The sequence below is a fragment of the Ovis aries genome, chromosome 20, assembly GCF_016772045.2.
Source record: "Ovis aries strain OAR_USU_Benz2616 breed Rambouillet chromosome 20, ARS-UI_Ramb_v3.0, whole genome shotgun sequence".
NCBI classification, from domain to species: domain Eukaryota; kingdom Metazoa; phylum Chordata; class Mammalia; order Artiodactyla; family Bovidae; genus Ovis; species Ovis aries.
In genome coordinates this window covers 44,028,067-44,046,969 of record NC_056073.1, presented here as the reverse complement: position 1 = coordinate 44,046,969, position 18,903 = coordinate 44,028,067, and the positions used below count along the sequence as shown (strand labels likewise).

Below are 18,903 nucleotides of genomic sequence, written 5' to 3'. Positions count from 1 at the left end.
ATATAAATAATAATACAACTTTGATACAACTGCTACCATATACCTATTAAATCAACAAACAGAAATTGTCTAAATTCTCCTATTAAAATAAGAATCTCAAATTGGATCAAATAGTTAAATTCAGCAAGAGAATCCCTAAAACAAAATGATTCATAAAGGTTGAAAAGAAAGAACCAAGATATACTTAAAGGGGCTTCCCAGGTGACACAGTGGTAAAGAATCCACCTGCCAAGACAGAAGACACAGGAGACTTGGGTTTGATCCCTGGGTCGGGAAGATTCCCTGGAGGAGGAAATGGCAGCCCACTCTAGTATTCTTGCCTGGAAAATCCCATGGACAGAGGAGCCTGGTGGGCTATATAGCCCACGGGGTCACAAAGTAGGACACGACTCAGCATGCACGCAAGATATACTTGGCAAATACAAACAACAAAGAAGTTAACATTTCTACTAAAGTCATGACCTTTACATTCAGCTCAGTTCAGTTCAGTCACTCAGCTGTGTCCGACTCTTTGCAATCCCATGGACTGCAGCATGCCAGGCTTCCCTGTCCATCACTTAATAATACATATTAAGACATTTTAAATTAAAAAGTAGAATCATAATTAAAATCCAACACACTTCAATATCTATTCATCAAAAATATAGAATCAAAGTTCATAAAGCCCAAACTGAAAAAAAAAAGGAGAGAAATAGGCACAAATATATCGCTAGTAGGAGACAGATCTCACTCCACCTGTGCTAAACTGTGTTATGTGTTCAAATCATCTGTTGCCTCCACCCACCTCTCCTTTGTCATTCTTTTCTTTCGGCAGAATACCTCTTATCCTGTTCACTTTCATTTTGACCACACAACCCCCTCTGTCCAAAAGAGTGTGAGTATATGTGATATGGGCTTCCCTTGTCGCTTAGACAGTAAAGAATCTGTCTGCAATGCGGTAGACCCAGGTTTGATCCCTGGGTTGGGAAGACCCCCTGGAGAATGGCAACCCACTCCAGTATTCTTGCCTGGAGAATGCCATGGACAGAGGAGCCTGGCAAGCTACAGTCTATGGGGTTGCAAAGAGTCAGACATAACTGAGCGACTAACACACACACACACACACACACACACACACACACACACCTGTGACAGGGACCATCTGAGCATAAACTTTAAGTGCACTTGCACGGTTTGAGCCTGCAACTCTTGTTCTACCAGGACCAGGGGGAGGGTGGGGTGAAGCACGATCATGCAAGTGCAGAGTCATATTCTGTTTTTATTAAAAAATTTTTATATTTGTTCATCATGGATTTTTGTATTAATTTTAATTTTTTAAAACATTGCATTAGAAAATTCATTTATCCTGATTACTGAGGGTTTTTTTTTTTTTTAAGTCCTCTTAAATTTTGCACACAAGGCAAGTTTCCCGCTGGTGGCCCTGCTCCCTGCCCTGAACCATGATGACAGTATGAACCCAGAGAGTAGTTACTCGTTCAGCCCTGTATCTGGAGTGAGAAGACTGTGGAGCTGGGCCGGGCTGAACCAGGCAGATCCCAGGGGAACCACAGTAGGGATGCAGTGCTCATGCAGTACCAGCAAGGAAGAAGATTCGTTTTTTAAACCAACGAGATTTGAAGTTTCTTTGTTATGCAGCATGGTCTAGTGAACCCTAATGTATAGCCAATGGCTGATCTAGTTCCACAGGACTGGAAAAAGTCAGCTTTCATTCCAATCCCAAAGAAAGGCAATGCCAAAGAATGCTCAAACTACCACAGAATTGCATTCATCTCACACATTAGCAAAGTTATGCTCAAAATTCTCCATGGCAGGCTTCAACAATATGTGAACCATGAACTTCCAGATGTTCAAGCTGGATTTAGAAAAGGCAGAGGAACCAAAGATCAAATTGCCAACATCCACTGGATCATCGAAAAAGCAAGCTGCTGCTGCTGCTGCTAAGTTGCTTCAGTTGTGTCCAACTCTGTGCGACCTCAGAGATGGCAGCCCATCAGGCTCCCCTGTCCCTGGGATTCTCCAGGCAAGAATACTGGAGTGGGTTGTCATTTCCTTCTCCAATGTTCCAGAAAAACATCTACATTTGTTTTATTGACTATGTCAAAGCTTTTGACTGTGTGGATCACAACATACTGTGAAAAATTCTTCAAGAGATGGGACTACAAGACCACCTGACCTGTCTCCTGAGAAATCTGTATGCAGGTCAGGAAGCAACAGTTAAAACTGGACATGGAAAAACAGACTAGTTCCAAATTGGAAAAGGAGTACGTAAAGGCTTTGTATTGTTACCCTGCTTATTTAACTTATATGCAGAGTACATCATGCGAAATGCCAGGCTGGATGAAGCACAAGCTGGGATCAAGATTGCTGGGAGAAACATCAATAATCTCAGATATGCAGATGACACCAGTCTTATGGCAGAAAGTGAAGAAGAACTAAAGAGCCTCTTAACGAAAATGAAAGAGGAGAGTAAAAAACTGGGCTTAAAACTCAACATTCAGAAATCTAAGATCATGGCATCTGGTCCTATCACTTTATGGCAAATCGATGGGGAAAGAATGAAACAGTGAGAGACTTTATTTTTTGGGGGCTCCAAAAATCACTGCAGATGGTGACCGCAGCCATGAAATTAAAAGACACTTGCTCCTTGGAAGGAAAACTATGACCAACATAGACAGCATGCTAGAAAACAGAGACATTACTTTGCCAACAAAGGTCTATCTAGTCAAAGCTATGGTTTTTCCAGTGGTCACGTATGGATGTGAGAGTTGGACTATAAAGAAAGCTGAGTGCTGAAGAATTGATGCTTTTGAACTGTGGCATTGGAGAAAACTCTTGAGAGTCCCTTGGACTGCAAGGAGATACAACCAGTCTATCCTAAAGGAGATCTGTCCTGAATATTCATTGGAAGGACTCATGCTGAAGCTGAAACTCCAATACTTTGGCTACTTGGTGTGAAGAACTGACTCGTTTGAAAAGACCCTGATTCTGGGAAAGAGTGAAGGCAGGAGGAGAAGGGGACGACAGAGGATGAGATGGTTGGATGGCATCACCGACTCGATGGACATGGGTTTGTGTAAGCTTCAGGAGTTGGTGATGCACAGGGAAGCCTGGCATGCTGCAGTCCATGGGGTCACAAATAGACATGACTGAGTGACTGGACTGAACTGAACTGATCTAGTGGACAAAAATGTCAGATTATAGATGACCTTTAGTAATGTAATAAATATGTTAGATCTTACTCATGCAGACCACACTATTCCCTAAAAACAGAGAAAAGTGAAAAAAGTAAAAGTGTTAGTCCTTCAGTTGTGTCGGACTCTTTGTGATTCCATGGACTGCAACCTGCCAGGCTCCTCTGTCCACGGAATTCTTAAGGTAAGAATACTGGAGTGGATAGCTAATCCCTTCTTCAGGGGATCTTCCCTATCCAGGGATCAAATCCAGTTCTTCTGCATTGCAGACTCTTTACTGCCTGAGCCACCAGGGAAGCCCCAAAACAGAGAATACATCTTCTTGTACTGCGTACTAACTTACCAAAATTAACCATACACTAGGCTACAAAGAAAACATCAGTATATCTTTCAAAGTGGAAATGGTATAGATAACAGTCTTTGACTACACTGTAATTAAACTATGAAATGTTAACAAATATAGAACTGCTTCCCTTTGAAAGTTGAAAGTTATAAAAAGAATCTCTCTTTTACATGACTTCAAAATAGAAATCAAAGGTAAACTGGCAGAATTTCTAGAAGATAACAATAGAAAATGTTAATAGAACATTATGCATCAAAAGCTACAGGGTACAACCTAAGCAGTGCTCACGGCAAATTCAAAGTTACATACTTACATTAAGAAACAAGAAGAGGGTTTCCTAGGTGCCTCAGTGGTAAAGAAGCCGCCTGTCAATGCAGAAGAAGCAAGAAGAAATACAAGTGAATGAACCAAGGAGCTAGCATAAAATTTACAGAAAATAACAAAACAACTCAAGGAAAGGCAGAATAACGGATAATGATAAAAGAAAAAAGTGAATTAATATAAAGAAACACAGAGGACGGATAAATACATCGAATAGCTTGTTAATTGGGAAAAATAAAGAATGATTAGCAAATACAATTAAGATAAGACAAGTGAATTCACAAAATAAGCAATGTGTTGGAGAAGTGAAAAGATTTACAAAAGAGGTATTGATTAACACTGCAAATTATTTTTTAAGATTGTATCAGATGAAAACAAGCCAAGTAAAAGAATTACAGAAAGAAATCAGGGAGAGAAAAAAATGTCTAAATGGACCAATTGCCATTGAAAAAAACACACTGCATAGAAGAAAATGGACAAAGAGCTGCTTTCCTAAAGCACTGACAGCAGCTTTACAGTTGAATTTCACCAAAAAGCTGAAGGAAAAGAAAAATCCAAATAAGACAGCTCCTAAATATTTTTATAAAGCCAACACAACATTAATTAGCAAAAAAAATAAATAAATAAAACCCACAAAACTAAGTTAAGCACAGCTCTAAAGGGAAAAGCACAGATCAGTTTCACTCACAATATTGATGACATAATTCTAGTAAAAGATTAAGACATGTAATTAAGTAGCATATTAAAAAAATGAGAGATCATAACTAAGTGCCATTAACTCCAGAAAGTCAAAGAAAATGTGTTAGGAAATATTTGAATATAATCCTCATGTATTCAGAATCAAAGGAATCACATGCATATCCATAGATGCTAAAAAAGACATATTACACGTCTTTTCAAAATCAAATTTCTTAGTAAAAGAAAACATTAAGATCTCTCGATATCCCCTAAATTTGTTTATAAATGTAACATTATTTAAATAAAACCAGAACCAGTAATACTTTTAGAACTAGGAAGCTGATTTTAAAGTTCTTCTGGAATAACACACATTCAGGATTAATCAGGAAAAAAAACTGAAAATGAGTAAATAACAAAGACCTATCTTAGCAGAACCTGAAGCATACTGTAGAGTTAAGGAAAATAAAAATAGTGTGGTGCTGACACATGAACAGATAGATGGAACAAAAATGAAAGTCTAGAAATAAATCCAAGTATATATAGAAATTTTGTACATGATAAAGCTAGTATTTTAGGTCAGTGGGAAAAGGATGGATTTTTCAATAAATGTTTTGGGACAACTCAGTTGCCATCTGGAAAAACAAAATTAGATCTGTACTAACACAATTCCAAGTGAGCCAAAGGTGTAAACAAAGACACCCATAAAGTTTTTAGAAAAGATATGAGACTTAAAAAAATAAAATTAAATCTGAGACAGGGAAAAGACATTTTAAAGCAGAAAACTCAGATACCATAAAAGAAAAAGCTGACAACATAGTATATCCGAAATTTCTACAAGACCAAAGAGTTAAAGTTAAAAGGTTACTCACAAATGGAAACAGATTCATACAATACATATCACATATCCTACTCAAGGTGTGAAACGTGTAGCAAGATGAGATTAGGTTGCCTCTGTAATGTGACTATGATGTAGTACCTTACAATAGGAAAGAAAGATAATAAAGGGGAGAAAAAGATGTCCTCAGTAGTTAATGTTTTTCTCAAAGGATCAATATCATTTTATATTCTAATTGATTTTAAAAGCTTTCTTCTGGGCCCTCTCCAGACAATTAATAACATGCTAAGACTTATGGGTGTTCCCTTACTGGTGGGTAAGAAACAAACCAGGAACTCTTTGTGAATTGCTATCTATTTCACATTCAAGGCCACAGGGTTAAAGAAGACCTCCAGGATTTACTTGGGGGTGTTCCCTGATTTCTGGCAGGAATGTAACTGAGCCATTCCTTGATTGGTACATTAATTCATTATCAAAAATCTGTAAGAAATCATACAACTTCCACCTGCATTAATTCAGTTTGGGTTTCATAACCCTAGCCATTGGAAAATTGTCAATTCACTTAAAAATAAAGGCTTTCAACATAGTGAGTACCATTAGCTTTATCAAGGCAAACACAAGTTAAATGCAAGGTATTAACCTAGAGAACTGTGACCTTATGATCTTCAAATCTTACAGATAACTCTTAGCATAGAATGTTATTTCAGATAAGAGATGCCAAAGAAATGCTGATTGAATTGAACTGAAAAGCAGGGGAAAAGTTGTCTGGCTATCAAAGTACATTAACGCCTTGGGGCTTCCTTGCTGTGTCTTACTTTCTCATTTCCAGAAATCAACACTTAGGTTCCATTTTTAAAAACTACAAGAAACAAGAAAAATGCTAACTTTTCTATGAAGCTTATCCAGTAGTTCATTCAACAAATATTTGATGAATACTTTTTGTTAGACACTGTCCCAGGTTCTGAATATTTTAAATGCATGCTACCATGTTTTAAACAATAGTGTGTAATGATAAGAACCTCAGTGATTCCATGAAAGCTAAACATTCCTGATGTGAGTTTGATGAGCTGCTGTTTAGAAAGTTTACCATTAACCTGACATTGAAGGTAGTCACATTCTCCAATATCACTAATTATATAATGTCAACTCTCTTATTGGTAACCATTAGGTAACTTGCATCTTCTCACCCAGAACCTTAACAGAATGCAGTCGACAGTGAGTTAAGGAATTCAAAAACTGGACTGCAAAGTGGTGTCACCTCGGTCAAGTCAACTCTGCAAAATAAGCTTCCCCTATCTGCAAAATAAAGTGAATTTTAAAAAATGGTAAAGCCTCTTTCATCTGATATTTTAAAATCTTAAACTAAGATCTAATTAATTCTAAGTCCTCAGAAGAAAATCACTCCACATTATGAGTTTTGGCTCAGTTCCTATTCAGTTCAGTCGCTCAGTAGTGTCCGACTCTTTGCGACCCCATGAATCCCAGTACGCCAGGCCTCCCTGTCCATCACCAACTCCCAGAGTTCACTCAGACTCACGTCCATCGTGTCGGTGATGCCATCCAGCCATCTCATCCTCGGTCGTCCCCTTCTCCTCCTGCCCCAAATCCCTCCCAGCATCAGAGTCTTTTCCAATGAGTCAACTCTTCACATGAGGTGGCCAAAGTACTGGAGTTTCAGCTTTAACATCATTCCTTCCAAAGAACACCCAGGGCTGATCTCCTTTGGAATGGACTGGTTGGATCTCCTTGCAGTCCAAGGAACTCTCCAGAGTCTTCTCCAACACCACAGTTCAAAAGCATTAATTCTTCGGTGCTCAGCCTGCTTCACAGTCCAACACTCACATCCATGCATGACCACTGGAAAAACCATAGCCTTGACAAGACGGACCTTTGTTGGCAAAGTAATGTCGCTGCTTTTGAATATGCTATCTAGGTTGGCCATAACTTTTCTTCCAAGAGGTAAGCGTCTTTGAATTTCATGGCTGCAATCACCATCTGCAGTGATTTTGGAGTCCAAAAAATAAAGTCTGACACTGTTTCCACTATTTCCCCATCCATTTCCCATGAAGTGATGGGACCAGATGCCATGATCTTCATTTTCTGAATGTTGAGCTTTAGGCCAACTTTTTCACTCTCCACTTTCACTTTCACCAAGAGGCTTTTTAGTTCCTCTTCACTTTCTGCCATAAGGGTGGTGTCATCTGCATATCTGAGGTTATTGATATTTCTCCTGGCAATCTTGATTCCAGCTTGTGCTTCTTCCAGCCCAGCATTCTCATGATGTACTCTGCATATAAGTTAAATGAGCAGGGTGACAATACACAGCCTTGACGCACTCCTTTTCCTATTTGGAACCAGTCCGTTGTTCCATGTCCAGTCCTTTTTTTTTTTTTTAAGGTGTTTTTTTTTTGTTGTTTTTTGTTGTTTTTTTGTTGTTTTTTTTTTTGATGTGGACCATTTTTAAAAGTCTTTATTGAATCTGTTACAAGATTGCTTCTGTTTTGTGTTTTAGTTTTTTGGCCCTGAGGCATGTAGGGTCTTAACTCCCTGCCAGGGGTCGAACCCTCACCCCCTGCCTTGGAAGGTAAAGTCTTAACCACTGGACTGCCAGAGAAGTCCCCCATGTCCAGTTCTAACTGTTGCTTCCTGACCTGCATATAGGTTTCTCAAGAGGCAGGTCAGGTGGTCTGGTATTCCCATCTCTTTCAGAATTTTCCATAGTTTATTGTGATCCACACACTCAAAGCCTTTGGCATAGTCAATAAAGCAGATGTTTCTCTGGAACTCTCGCTTTTTCCATGATCCAGCAGATGTTGGCAATTGGATCTCTGGTTCCTCTGCCTTTTCTAAAACCAGCTTGAACATCTGGAAGTTCATGGTTCACGTATTGCTGAAGCCTGCTTTGGAGAATTTTGAGCATTATTTTACGAGCATGTGAGATGAGTGTAACTGTGCAGTAGTTTGAGCATTCTTTGGCATTGCCTTTCTTTGGGATTGAAATGAAAACTGATCTTTTCCAGTCCTGTGGCCACTGCTGAGTTTTCCAAATTTGCTGGCATATTGAGTGAAGCACTTTCACAGCATCATCTTTCAGGATTTGAAACAGCTCCACTGGAATTCCATCACCTCCACTAGCTTTGTTCGTAGTGATGCTTTCTAAGGCCGACTTGATTTCACATTCCAGGATGCCTGGCTCTAGGTGAGTGATCACACCATGGTGATTATCTGGGTCGTGAAGATCCTTTTTGTACAGTTCTTCTGTGTATTCTTGCCACCTCTTCTTAATATCTTCTGCTTCTGTTAGGTCCATACCATTTCTGTCCTTTTTTGTGCCCATCTTTGCATGAAATGTTCCCTTGGTATCTCTAATTTTCTTGAAGAGATCTCTAGTCTTTCCCATTCTGTTGTTTTCCTCTATTTCTTTGCATTGATTGCTGAGGAAGGCTTTCTTATCTGTCCTTGCTATTCTTTGGAACTCTGCATTCAGATGCTTATATCTTTCCTTTTGTCCTTTGCTTTTCACTCCTCTTCTTTTCACAGCTATTTGTAAAGCCTCCCCAGACAGCCATTTTGCTTTTTTGGATTTCTTTTCCATGGGGATGGTCTTGATCCCTGTCTCCTGTACAATGGATGCCTGAAAGGAGATAAGGGAAGAGATCAGGAATGAAGCACTCTAATCTCCAGGAAAAACTAGCAGAACAGGTCTTCAGATAGTTAGAGCCTTTCAGAAGACTTTATGAGCCCAGTTTCTTGCACATCTTCACCTATCTAGAAAAGCACTAAAATCGTTAATGGAGATATCTGCTCCTTGTGACTAGCAGCAACTGTCTGCCAAAATGTGTGCTTAAGTGCAAGCATCCTCTTCGTGGAAGTCACATACAGTGACCTTCCCCCACCTCTTCAGAGCAGTTCCTCACAGTTATCTGAGAGGCTATCTCCCGGGCTATAGTCTTCATTCTGCCCCAGATGAAACTTAACTCACCATTCTTGGGCTGTACATTTTTTTTTTCACATAAACACAAATACATAACTATACATACATACATACATATATATATATATATATATATATATATTAAAGCAGTCACCAAAGAACACTCTTTTACAGGTGATTCACCCTTTCTGCGTTTTGCTCAGCAAAGAGCTTTGGTGTCCTTGGCAGATTTTCTTTTGCAAAAGGATGTGGAGGGGTGGCTGCCTAGTGCATATGTTTTTATTACCCAAACTTAATAGTTTTCAAAATAAATGGTTTCAAACTTGAAGGAGTTTAGTTTGTTGTAGCTGAACTTTAGACAGTTCCTCCGCCTCCCATGGACATGAAGATAGGCAGCTAACCATAGGAAGTGGGATCTAGTTTAAGTCCTGGATGGGGAAGGGGGTGGAAATAATAGAGACGTTTATAATTTACGTACAAAGAATACTGTCACGGAAAAAACAGCGCTAGCCCGCTTCTTGACGTGTGGGAAACCTGCCCAGCCCCGGGCACCAGGTGATTTCAGATGGGGGGAACCACGCGAGGCCCAGGGTCTTCCCGTAGGAAGAATCCACTGGATGAATCGTTAAGTGGGTCTGTTTCAATGGCCTTCAAATATATTCTGCAGGTCATCTGATGCTCTCAAAAAAACAAAAAAACAAAACTCGCAAACTGACATATTTCAAATCTTTTGAGGTATTTACAGTTAAAAAAAAAAGTTGTACTCAAACCTTTTTATTCAAAGCATTTCATTCGAAACCAAAGACGTGAACTGTTACTGAATCCACCTGTGGGCGCTGGACACTGAGCTTCCCGCAGCGTTGGGTCCCTTCCACAGCCCCAGGCCTAGCGCTCCGGGTACCACGGGGCGGGGAAGTCTCCCAGGGCGCGCGCCCGCGGCCGGAGGGCGGGGCGGAAGGCGGAGGGAGGGAGGGAGGGCGTGGAGGCGGTTCCCTCGGAGCGTCCAATCAGCAGCGAGGGCCGGTGGTGGCGCTAGTGACGTAGGCCGCGCTTCCCCCCGCCCCACTGCGGGGCCGGCTCGGCCCCGCTAGCCACGCTAGCTCGCGCGCGCGAGACGTTGCAGGGGGCGGGGTGGGGAGGAGGAGGAGGAGGGCTTCGGGGCGGGCCGGCTGTCGGAGGGCGGCGGGTCGCGGGAGTGAGCATGCGCGGTGGCTGCGGCGAGGGCGGGGCGGGCGGGCGGCGAGGGGGCCCGTGTGCGCGCGCACGAGCGGCCCGCCGGCGGCCGCGGGTGGAGGGGGCGGGTCCTCGAGTGTCGGCGGCAGGAGGGTGGGCAGGCGGGCGGCAGGAGGGGCCGCGGCCGCCGCCGCCGCCGGCTCGTCTGCGTCGCGGTTCTCGTCGTCCTCGCGCGGTGATGCCTGGGCCCCGTCGGGGGCTGCACCTGCCGGCTGCCCGTCACCCCGGCCCTCGCGGCGTGACCTCGGCCTCCTCACGCGCGCCGCGCGGCCCCTGACAGGCCGCGGCCTCCACAGCGCCCCGAGTCCTCCTCGCTCGCAGGCCGCGCGGGGAGAGCGCCCGGCCCCCGCCCCTCGCCGGCCGGCCGTCCTCAATGTCTCCCCGGCGGGGAGGGGGCTGCCTGGGAGACGCGCTGATCGGCCCCCCGGCGGAGGCCCGGCGGCGGCAGCAGCGACCAGCCCAGCGCCCCGAAGCCTCCCCCGGCGGCGGCGGCGTTGGCGGCGGCCTGGAGGAGCCGCGCACCCGCCGCCGCCCCCGGAGCCCGAGGAGAGGGCGGCGGGCGACCCCCGGGGAAGATGAAGGCGGAGGGGGGCGACGCCTCCATGATCAACCTGTCGGTGCAGCAGGTCCTGAGCCTCTGGGCCCACGGGACGGTGCTGAGGAACCTCACGGGTAATTGATGCGCCCGGTGGGGAGCGGGACGCGGCGCCGCCCCTCGCCTTCGGGATCCCCGCGCCGCCCTGGCTCCGGAGCTCGCGGCCCCCGGTCCCGGCGTGGAGGATGGGAATGGGACCCGGTCTGTGCCCGTTCTGGGGGCGCCGACTCCGGCCCCACTAGCGCCCCCCGCCCCGGGGCTCCAGAGTGGCTGCAGACAGTCCACGACCCCCGCCTCGCTCCCTCCCGCCCTGCCTCCGTAGTACGCGCGGCACTGCTTTAGCGCGGAGTCTTAGTACACTTAGCCTTTATTTATGCCCCCCCTCACCTGCATACAGACACACGCGCGCGCGCACACACACACTTCCCCACCTGCATACACACACGCACACACACGCTTCTTGCTCTTGCGATCTTTTTCTGATTTAGCTCTTTCTAGCAAATCTCAAGTTGAATGCAGGACTTAAATTACCAGCTCGCATTGATCAGTTTGGTTCAGTTGTTAATTTTTTTTGGCGATATAAATGACTCCTTAAGTAGATTATATTAGGTCACGGGCTGGACCAAGGTCTAGCGCGTTCTAAGCACTTTTTGCTTTTACCGTGTATCTTATTCTATCTCCTTTTGTCTCTTTCCCTCTGCCCATACTGCCCCTGTGACATTTGATAATTTTGTGTATTTCCCTTCACAAGTCAAGGCTATCAGGAGGGAATTAGACGTAAAATGTTATAATAATTAACATCAATTTCTGGTTGTAAAATTGAGCCATAATACTCAGACTTTAAAAATCGAATTTGTAGGTCTGCTTTGTGAAGAAACTTCTGGCTTGGTTACTATAGAAATGCTTGTCTTATACCCTGAATTTAAAACATACCCTCTAAAGACAAGTGTTTACAGGAAAGTGATTTCAGTTGTGGTTTGATGACCCCTCAGTGCCTGCTTCTCAGTGAAAAATCTTACAGACATACTCAGGATTGAATTCTTGTATAAGACAGCTAATTTTGATAGAGCATTAGTATTTCAAAATGCAGTATGTTAAACTGGTTAAGAGGATGACTTTTATAAATATAACCTGTCTTGATAGGATACATGATATTATAAAATCTGGAATATATGGAATTCAGATATTCATAGAGAAAAATTGAGGGCTGACTTTAAAGGCATTGCGTGTCGCAGGTCAGGAACATGTTTTTAGTCCTGGAAAACCTAAATTGACATAAAACCATTTTATAATTCAGTTGAATTTTGAGATAGACCACTTTATCTTACTTAGGGCTTTCCTTGTATTTATCCACTGTTAATATTTCAAATGTTGTAAAATGAAAAACAAGGATTTGAGTATATGTATTTATATCTGTTAATGACTGTCTTAGCTCATCAGGGGATATTTAGAGAAAAGTAACTTTGGGAACCATAGAGTAAATGTAACTTAACCTCCTGGCCAGAGTTAACAATATTTTGAAATACTTACTTTTAAGATTCTGAATCATTATAGTGGCTTACAGTTCCCATAGGTCAACCATTAGGTTAACAGTAGTAGTCTCAACCCATGGTTAGCTCTAATTATCTCCTTATGTAATCTTAGTAATCATCAGTTTCTCATTGGACTTTGCCATTTTATAAAGGATATGGGATATGCTGAATATCCAAAACCAGGACTCAGGTGGGACTGAGGAGCATGGGAACCTCTTCTAGGAAATAAATACAATCTCGAGTGTGCAAAATTCTGTGAAAATGGATAAAACAGATTAGAAATAGGCTTCACCACCAGGTGAATGTACCACATGCTAGGAACGGCATCACTGCTAAAAAACGACTCTGCAGGTGGTGACATTCTGATGTGGCTCCTTGTGGCCTTCTCCATGCTGGTGACCTTCCTGATCCCATATGCAGCTTGATCTTTAGTGAAGAGATGTTACCTGCAGTGCCATTTAGAACTCAGTCTATTGAAAAGAAGTAGTCAAACCCGACTTGTGAAACAAGATAACTCCTGTTTCTTCAATGCGTGCTATGTATCAGGCACTTTACAAATAATTACTTCTAATCATCAGAATACAGTAGATTTACAAAGAAGCTCAGGGTGGTAAATTAAGTTGACCCACATCATATAGCTCTAAATGGTTAAGCGGGTCTGAAGCCCTGGTCTCTGCCTGCAGAACCACTCCTTCTCCCTTTCCAAGCTGCTTTAGCTACTTCTCTGTCCTCCTCAAACAAGGTGAATTACTCGCTTGATCCTGGTACTTCTGCTCCCTGTACATGCTTTTGTCGTTATGGTTTTCAGTTACATTTTCTGTTTTATTCGTGTCTTCGAGACTGTGAGCTTTCTGAAGGTTGGGTCCTTGCCGTAATTACGGAATTCTGGAATCCTAGCATGTTATATCTGGCACGTAGTATATGCTTAATGCATGTGTTTTGAGCTTTTAAAACAATACTTCACAGATGCATGATTAAAACATTCTGGTTGCCTTATTTTTCAGCTACATCTGTTGGAGTGAATGTGCTTTTAAGGAGGACATAAGGTGTTTAAGCAATTTATAGAGATAACTGTCATACCTTTAATACATACAAATGCTGTTTTTGCTGCTAGTTGCCATTCTTTCATGTGTTTAATTTCATCTTTTCAACCATTTTGAGAGAGGTTAGTGTTTGTCCTTTTATAGATTCAGACGTTGAAGCGTAGAGTGCCTTGCTTGGATCAGGTAGCTCATAGGTGAAAACTGCTACTTTTTCAGATTGTGATGACTCATATTAAGTCAGAAGGCATTTTTGTCATCATCATAAACTTGGAAATGAAACTAGAAAGGAGCATAGTGTAGAACCAGGCTGATATAGATTTTAGATCTAAAGACCAGCTTTTAGAAACTAGTCTTGTGAATGTATTGCTTTGATAGAAATACATGTTTAAAAAGTGATAGGAACTAGAAATTAGAACTAGATTAGCATTTTAGAGATAGAAGTTATAAAGTTTGGTTACTTCATTTTAGAATTACTGAAATACACACTGCTGGGACCAAACAGTCATTTAATGACCAGGGACAGGACTAGAACTGATGTTCACTGACTCTCAGTTCTGTACCTTTTGCTTTTATTCCACATCAGTTCTTAACTCAGGCAGGTCTGACAGATGATAAATCTTAAGGCACGTAAAAGTCGCTGTGTAAGTATTCACCCCAAATGAGCCCAAGAATGGGTGAATGGAACTAATTTTTTCCAGAAATGAAAGACACTGGACATTGTAAGATATTGACTAGTGATAATAATAGTAATCTTTCTAAAATGTTAAGTTGCCATAGTCTCTGTAAAAGTTAGTGACCCATATATATTATATATCTAGTTTCAGAAATTATACCAGTTTCTGTCTGTGTTTTTCTCCTTGAAGGAAGACAGTAGTATGGGGATTCTGTATAGAGATTAACCCCTAGAGACCCCATCTTTGTCACTTAGCAACTGTTGCCAGGGTTCTCTTCTGTGTTTGCCACTTCCCAGTGTGTGTGATTCTCAGGATTCCCAAATTGTTTGTTAACTGTATGTAGGTTATATGCTTATTCAGCTCACTCAAGTAGAGAGATACGTGGTTTCCTTCCTTCTCAAGAATTTTTTTCTTTCTCTGAATACGTCCTGAAGCCTTCCTCCTTGCCACAACTTAAAATTAAAGTCAGTATGTATATACTCTTTCAGTTTCGTGGTTAACCTGACTTAAAAAATGATCTACAGTGAAATGTATCCTTTTGCTTTATGTTTATTTTCTTCCCAACCTTGTGTTCCCACCCAAGTTTGGTTGCTAAGAGTTTAGAGAATTTTTTTACTTAAAAAGAGGCAGGATCCTTAGACCCCTGGATAAACACAGCCCAGTTGGTGTTGGAAAAGGAATAATTGGTCCCCAGGAAAAAAAGCGAAGGTAGGCTGCACCCCTCTCAGTGTCAGCAGCAAACGTGAGAGCTGGTGCTCTCTCCTCTATTGATACAAACACCAAGAGACTGGGAATTAAAACTGGAATGAAGGTCAGAGGTCTGTATGTGTGTTTATAAAATATACGTGTGCTTATGTTCACTGTATACATACACACTATTATAGTCCCCCTTTAGACTTTGTAGTTGCTAAGCCACTTTAGTGTTAATCGGATTATCAGAAAAAAAGAGGGAAAACAACTTGGTATGTGCTGTGCATATTTGTAATTGTTCACATCTCATACTGGGCTTCCCAGGTGGCTTAGTGGCAGTCTGCCTGCCAAGCAGGAGACTGGGGCTTCGATCCCTGAGTCAAGAAGATCCCCTGGGGCAGGAAAAGGGCAACCCACCCCAGTATTGTTGCCAAGGAGATCCAATGAACAGAGGAGCCTGGTGGGCGCTACAGTTTGAGGTGGTCACAAAGAATTGGACAGGACTCGATGACTCAACAGAAGCAGCACCTTGGGCTTGTGCAGCCGGCACCTTTCTTTGGCGGTGCTCCCAAACAGGTTTGCGTCCCTCGGTGTTACCCTGTATTGTAATGTCCCATTCCTAAATGATCTATGACAGCCGGTGAGTTGATGTAGGTAAAATGATCTCAGATGTCCACTTACAGATATGTTTTGAAACTGTAGTGTTTTAAAAAATTATTTATTTTAATTGGAGGGTAACTGCTTTACAGTATTGTAGTGGTTCTTGCCATACATGAATGGGATGAATCAGCCACAGGTGTACATGTGTCCCCGATCCTGAACCCCCTCCCCACCTCCCTCCCAATCCCATCCCTCAGGGTTGTCCAGTGCACCAGCCTTGAGTGCCCTGTCTCACGCATTGAACTTGCACTGGTGATCTGTTTCACGTATGGTGATACACATGTTTCAGTGTAAATGTAGTCTTAAAGACAGTGTGCTACTTTTCAGTATTTGTGCCCAATCCCCAAATTCACTTTTTCTGAAAACATGAACAATCCCTTATTCTTTTGTGGTGCTGAGCCAATTAATAAGTGACTTTTTTACTCTATAGGATTTTGTCATTTGGAAGACCTAGCTGTATATCTTGATCAAGAATGAAGCCACTATCATTTTTCAAAACTTAGAATTGTCATCTTCAGGTTTTTACTTTCTTAATTCCCACCTCATTATCTTTGAATGATGCATCTGTATCTTCTGGCAATACCATGTCCGAGGTCCAGATATTTCTTAAACCTAAAGCAATTTCCAGATAAGTCTTGAGACTATGTAGGCTATGAGTTTGATTCTTAAATAGTTAACTATCAGGATATAAATGCATTTCTCTTTTCTTGCATAGTGATTGGAAGGAATGACCAGAAAAGTAAGATAATTCACAAAGAGGACTTGGAATAGCTGGAGACATTTTTCCTGTAGAAAGGAATCCTGAACAGAAGAGGAGGGATGAGGCAGAGATGGGGAAGAGGAATTGGAGGCAGGGTAGGAGACTGGTATTCAGAATGGTCAGAGGTCAGAGGAGAGCCCAGAGAATTCAGAACCACTGAACTTACCTTAGAATCAGATGAATAATTCTAATGAGGCCCTGTTTACTGAACACCTACTGCATGTCAGGTCCTGTGCAAAACATTTCGCATGCATTTCACTTCCTACAATCAAAGTGGCCCTATAATGTATTGTTTCATTAAATGTATGTAGAGGATTTATACTAAAAAGCAGCCTCTAGCATTTTCAAGGGTCAGTCTTGTTGGGTATTTCTTGATCTTGAGTGATTTGCCAGTCTCTGTGGTAAACACTGACAAACAAAAATGAAAATGTCAGTCATCCATAAGTTGTTCATAGTGTAGAAATGCTAACTAACCTTCAGGTTAATAGCACTCTGGTGGTTTGTAGAGTTCAGAGAGAACCAAATAATGGGACTTGGAAGTCAACAGAAGAGGTAGAGAGTAGAGAAAGAACGTGTTTAAGGAATGATGGAGATGGAGGAGAGGATGTTACCTGCTTTTAGGATGGTTCAGGATACTACCAGGTTTTGATTAAATTTAAAAGTATAATATTACTCTTGGGTATTATGTATAGTGAGTCAGTTTTCACTTTAAAATTCTCTCCCTGTCCCTCCCCTTCCATGAATGACTGTAATCCAGCATGGCTTCTAAATCTTGCTACATGTCATAGTTACTTTGGGCTGGTTAAGGGTACAGTCCATAGCCCCAGTCCACTGCTGTGATTCAAATTAGGACCCTTGAGAACATAGTCTAGGAAGGTACATTTTTAACTAGCTCTTGAGGTGATTTTTTGGGGGGCTTCCATGGTGGTTCAGATGGTAAAGCGCCTGTCTGCAATGAGGGAGACCCGGGTTCGATCCCTGGGTTGGGAACATCCCCTGGAGAAGGAAATGGCAGCCCACTCCAGTAGTCTTGCCTGGAGAATCCCATGGACGGAGGAGCCCGGTAGGCTACAGTCCATGGGGTCTCAAAGAGTCGGACACAATTGAGTGACTCCACTTTCTAAGGTGATTTTAGTATTGAGAGCTCAAGGATTGGGAACGCCAACTTTTTAAAAATTAAGCTTTTTTGTGATATTTTAACTGTCTTGTGATATATAATGCAATCTAAATTTGGAGTGTGTAGTATAGCTAAAGATTTATTAAAATTTCAGCATAAGTGACTCATTTCCAGGAGGTTGCTATAACCCAGTTTTTAAAAAAGTGACTGCCTTTTAACATTAGAGGATAATATTGTGTGTTTAGTCACTCAGTTGTGTCCAACATTTTGTGACACCGTGGACTGTAGCCCGCCAGGCTCCTCTTTCCAAGGGGATTCTCCAGGCAAGAATATTGGAGTGGGTTGTCATGCCCTCCTTCAGGGGATCTTCCCAACCCAGAGGTTGAACTCAGATCTCCCGCATTGCAGGTGGATTCTTTACCATCTGAGGCACCAGGAAAACCCAGAGGATAATATTAGAATTTATCTTAAAAAAATGTTTTATTTATACGAGCTATTAGCAACAGAGAAAAATTCTTATTAAATGGTATTTTAAAAGAAATCCTAAGCACTTTAGTTATATTTAATCTGAAGTTTATATATATGGGAGAACTAAACATTAACAATGTTTATGTAAATACTTACATGATGTGCAGGTATCAGAACTTGCCCCCTACTAGGATGAATTGGATCCTGCTGGACTTTTGTATGCAAATGAAGGGTCTAAAGAAGTGATAGGATCCTTGAGTTTATGAGTCAATAAACTGAGTTTTATCCTTGAATGCTATTAATTTGCTCTTATACTTGAAAAACCACATATTTAACCAGGCCTCTGTTTCCTCATTTATAAGACCATCCAATGACAACACTTTCCATGTTGATGTTAAAGGAAAAATGATCTAAAAATATTAATGAGTTAAGAAAAAAGTTGAGAGATTTTATTGTGAGTTAAGGAAAACATTTACCCATTTGCATATAAATTTGTTTTTTTAATCTTTAAAATTAAGCTTTCTTTTTGAAGTGGGGCTTCAGACCTTTAGTATTGCTAATTTGTAGAGTGAGGTTTGTTTTTGTTTTAGTTGCTCCATGGACTGTAGCCCAGCAGGCTCCTTTGTCCATTGGAGTTCTCAGGCAAGAATATTGGAGTGGGCTCTCATTTCCTTCTCCAGGGGATCTTCCCAACCCAGGGATCAGACCTACGTCTTCTTCATTGCAGGCGAGGATTAAGACCTAGAAAACTCTTGGTGCTCTAAACACTGTTTAATAATTGGTTTTTAGAATTGGGCTTTCTTAAAACTTGATTTAGGGAACTCTGGAT

The 18,903-nt window shown here is 41.9% G+C and overlaps 1 protein-coding gene and 1 long non-coding RNA gene across 2 annotated transcripts in view; one reads left to right on the top strand and one right to left on the bottom strand.

Annotated features, from left to right (window-relative positions):
• Window positions 1-1,240: 1,240 nt before the first annotated feature.
• LOC132658312 (uncharacterized) lies at window positions 1,241-10,224 on the bottom strand. Its single transcript, XR_009597751.1, has 2 exons — window positions 10,073-10,224; window positions 1,241-9,002 (listed from the first exon to the last, which is right to left on the bottom strand). It is a non-coding gene; the product is annotated as an uncharacterized LOC132658312 (long non-coding RNA).
• A 368-nt stretch (window positions 10,225-10,592) lies between these two features.
• Window positions 10,593-18,903, top strand: part of TMEM170B (transmembrane protein 170B) — a 40,139-nt gene continuing 31,828 nt past the window's right edge. Inside the window, exon 1 of the mRNA XM_027958480.3 lies at window positions 10,593-11,207. Within this exon, the coding sequence (XP_027814281.1) occupies window positions 11,111-11,207 (97 nt within the window). The 5' untranslated portion in view covers window positions 10,593-11,110. The remainder of the gene's footprint in view (window positions 11,208-18,903) is intronic.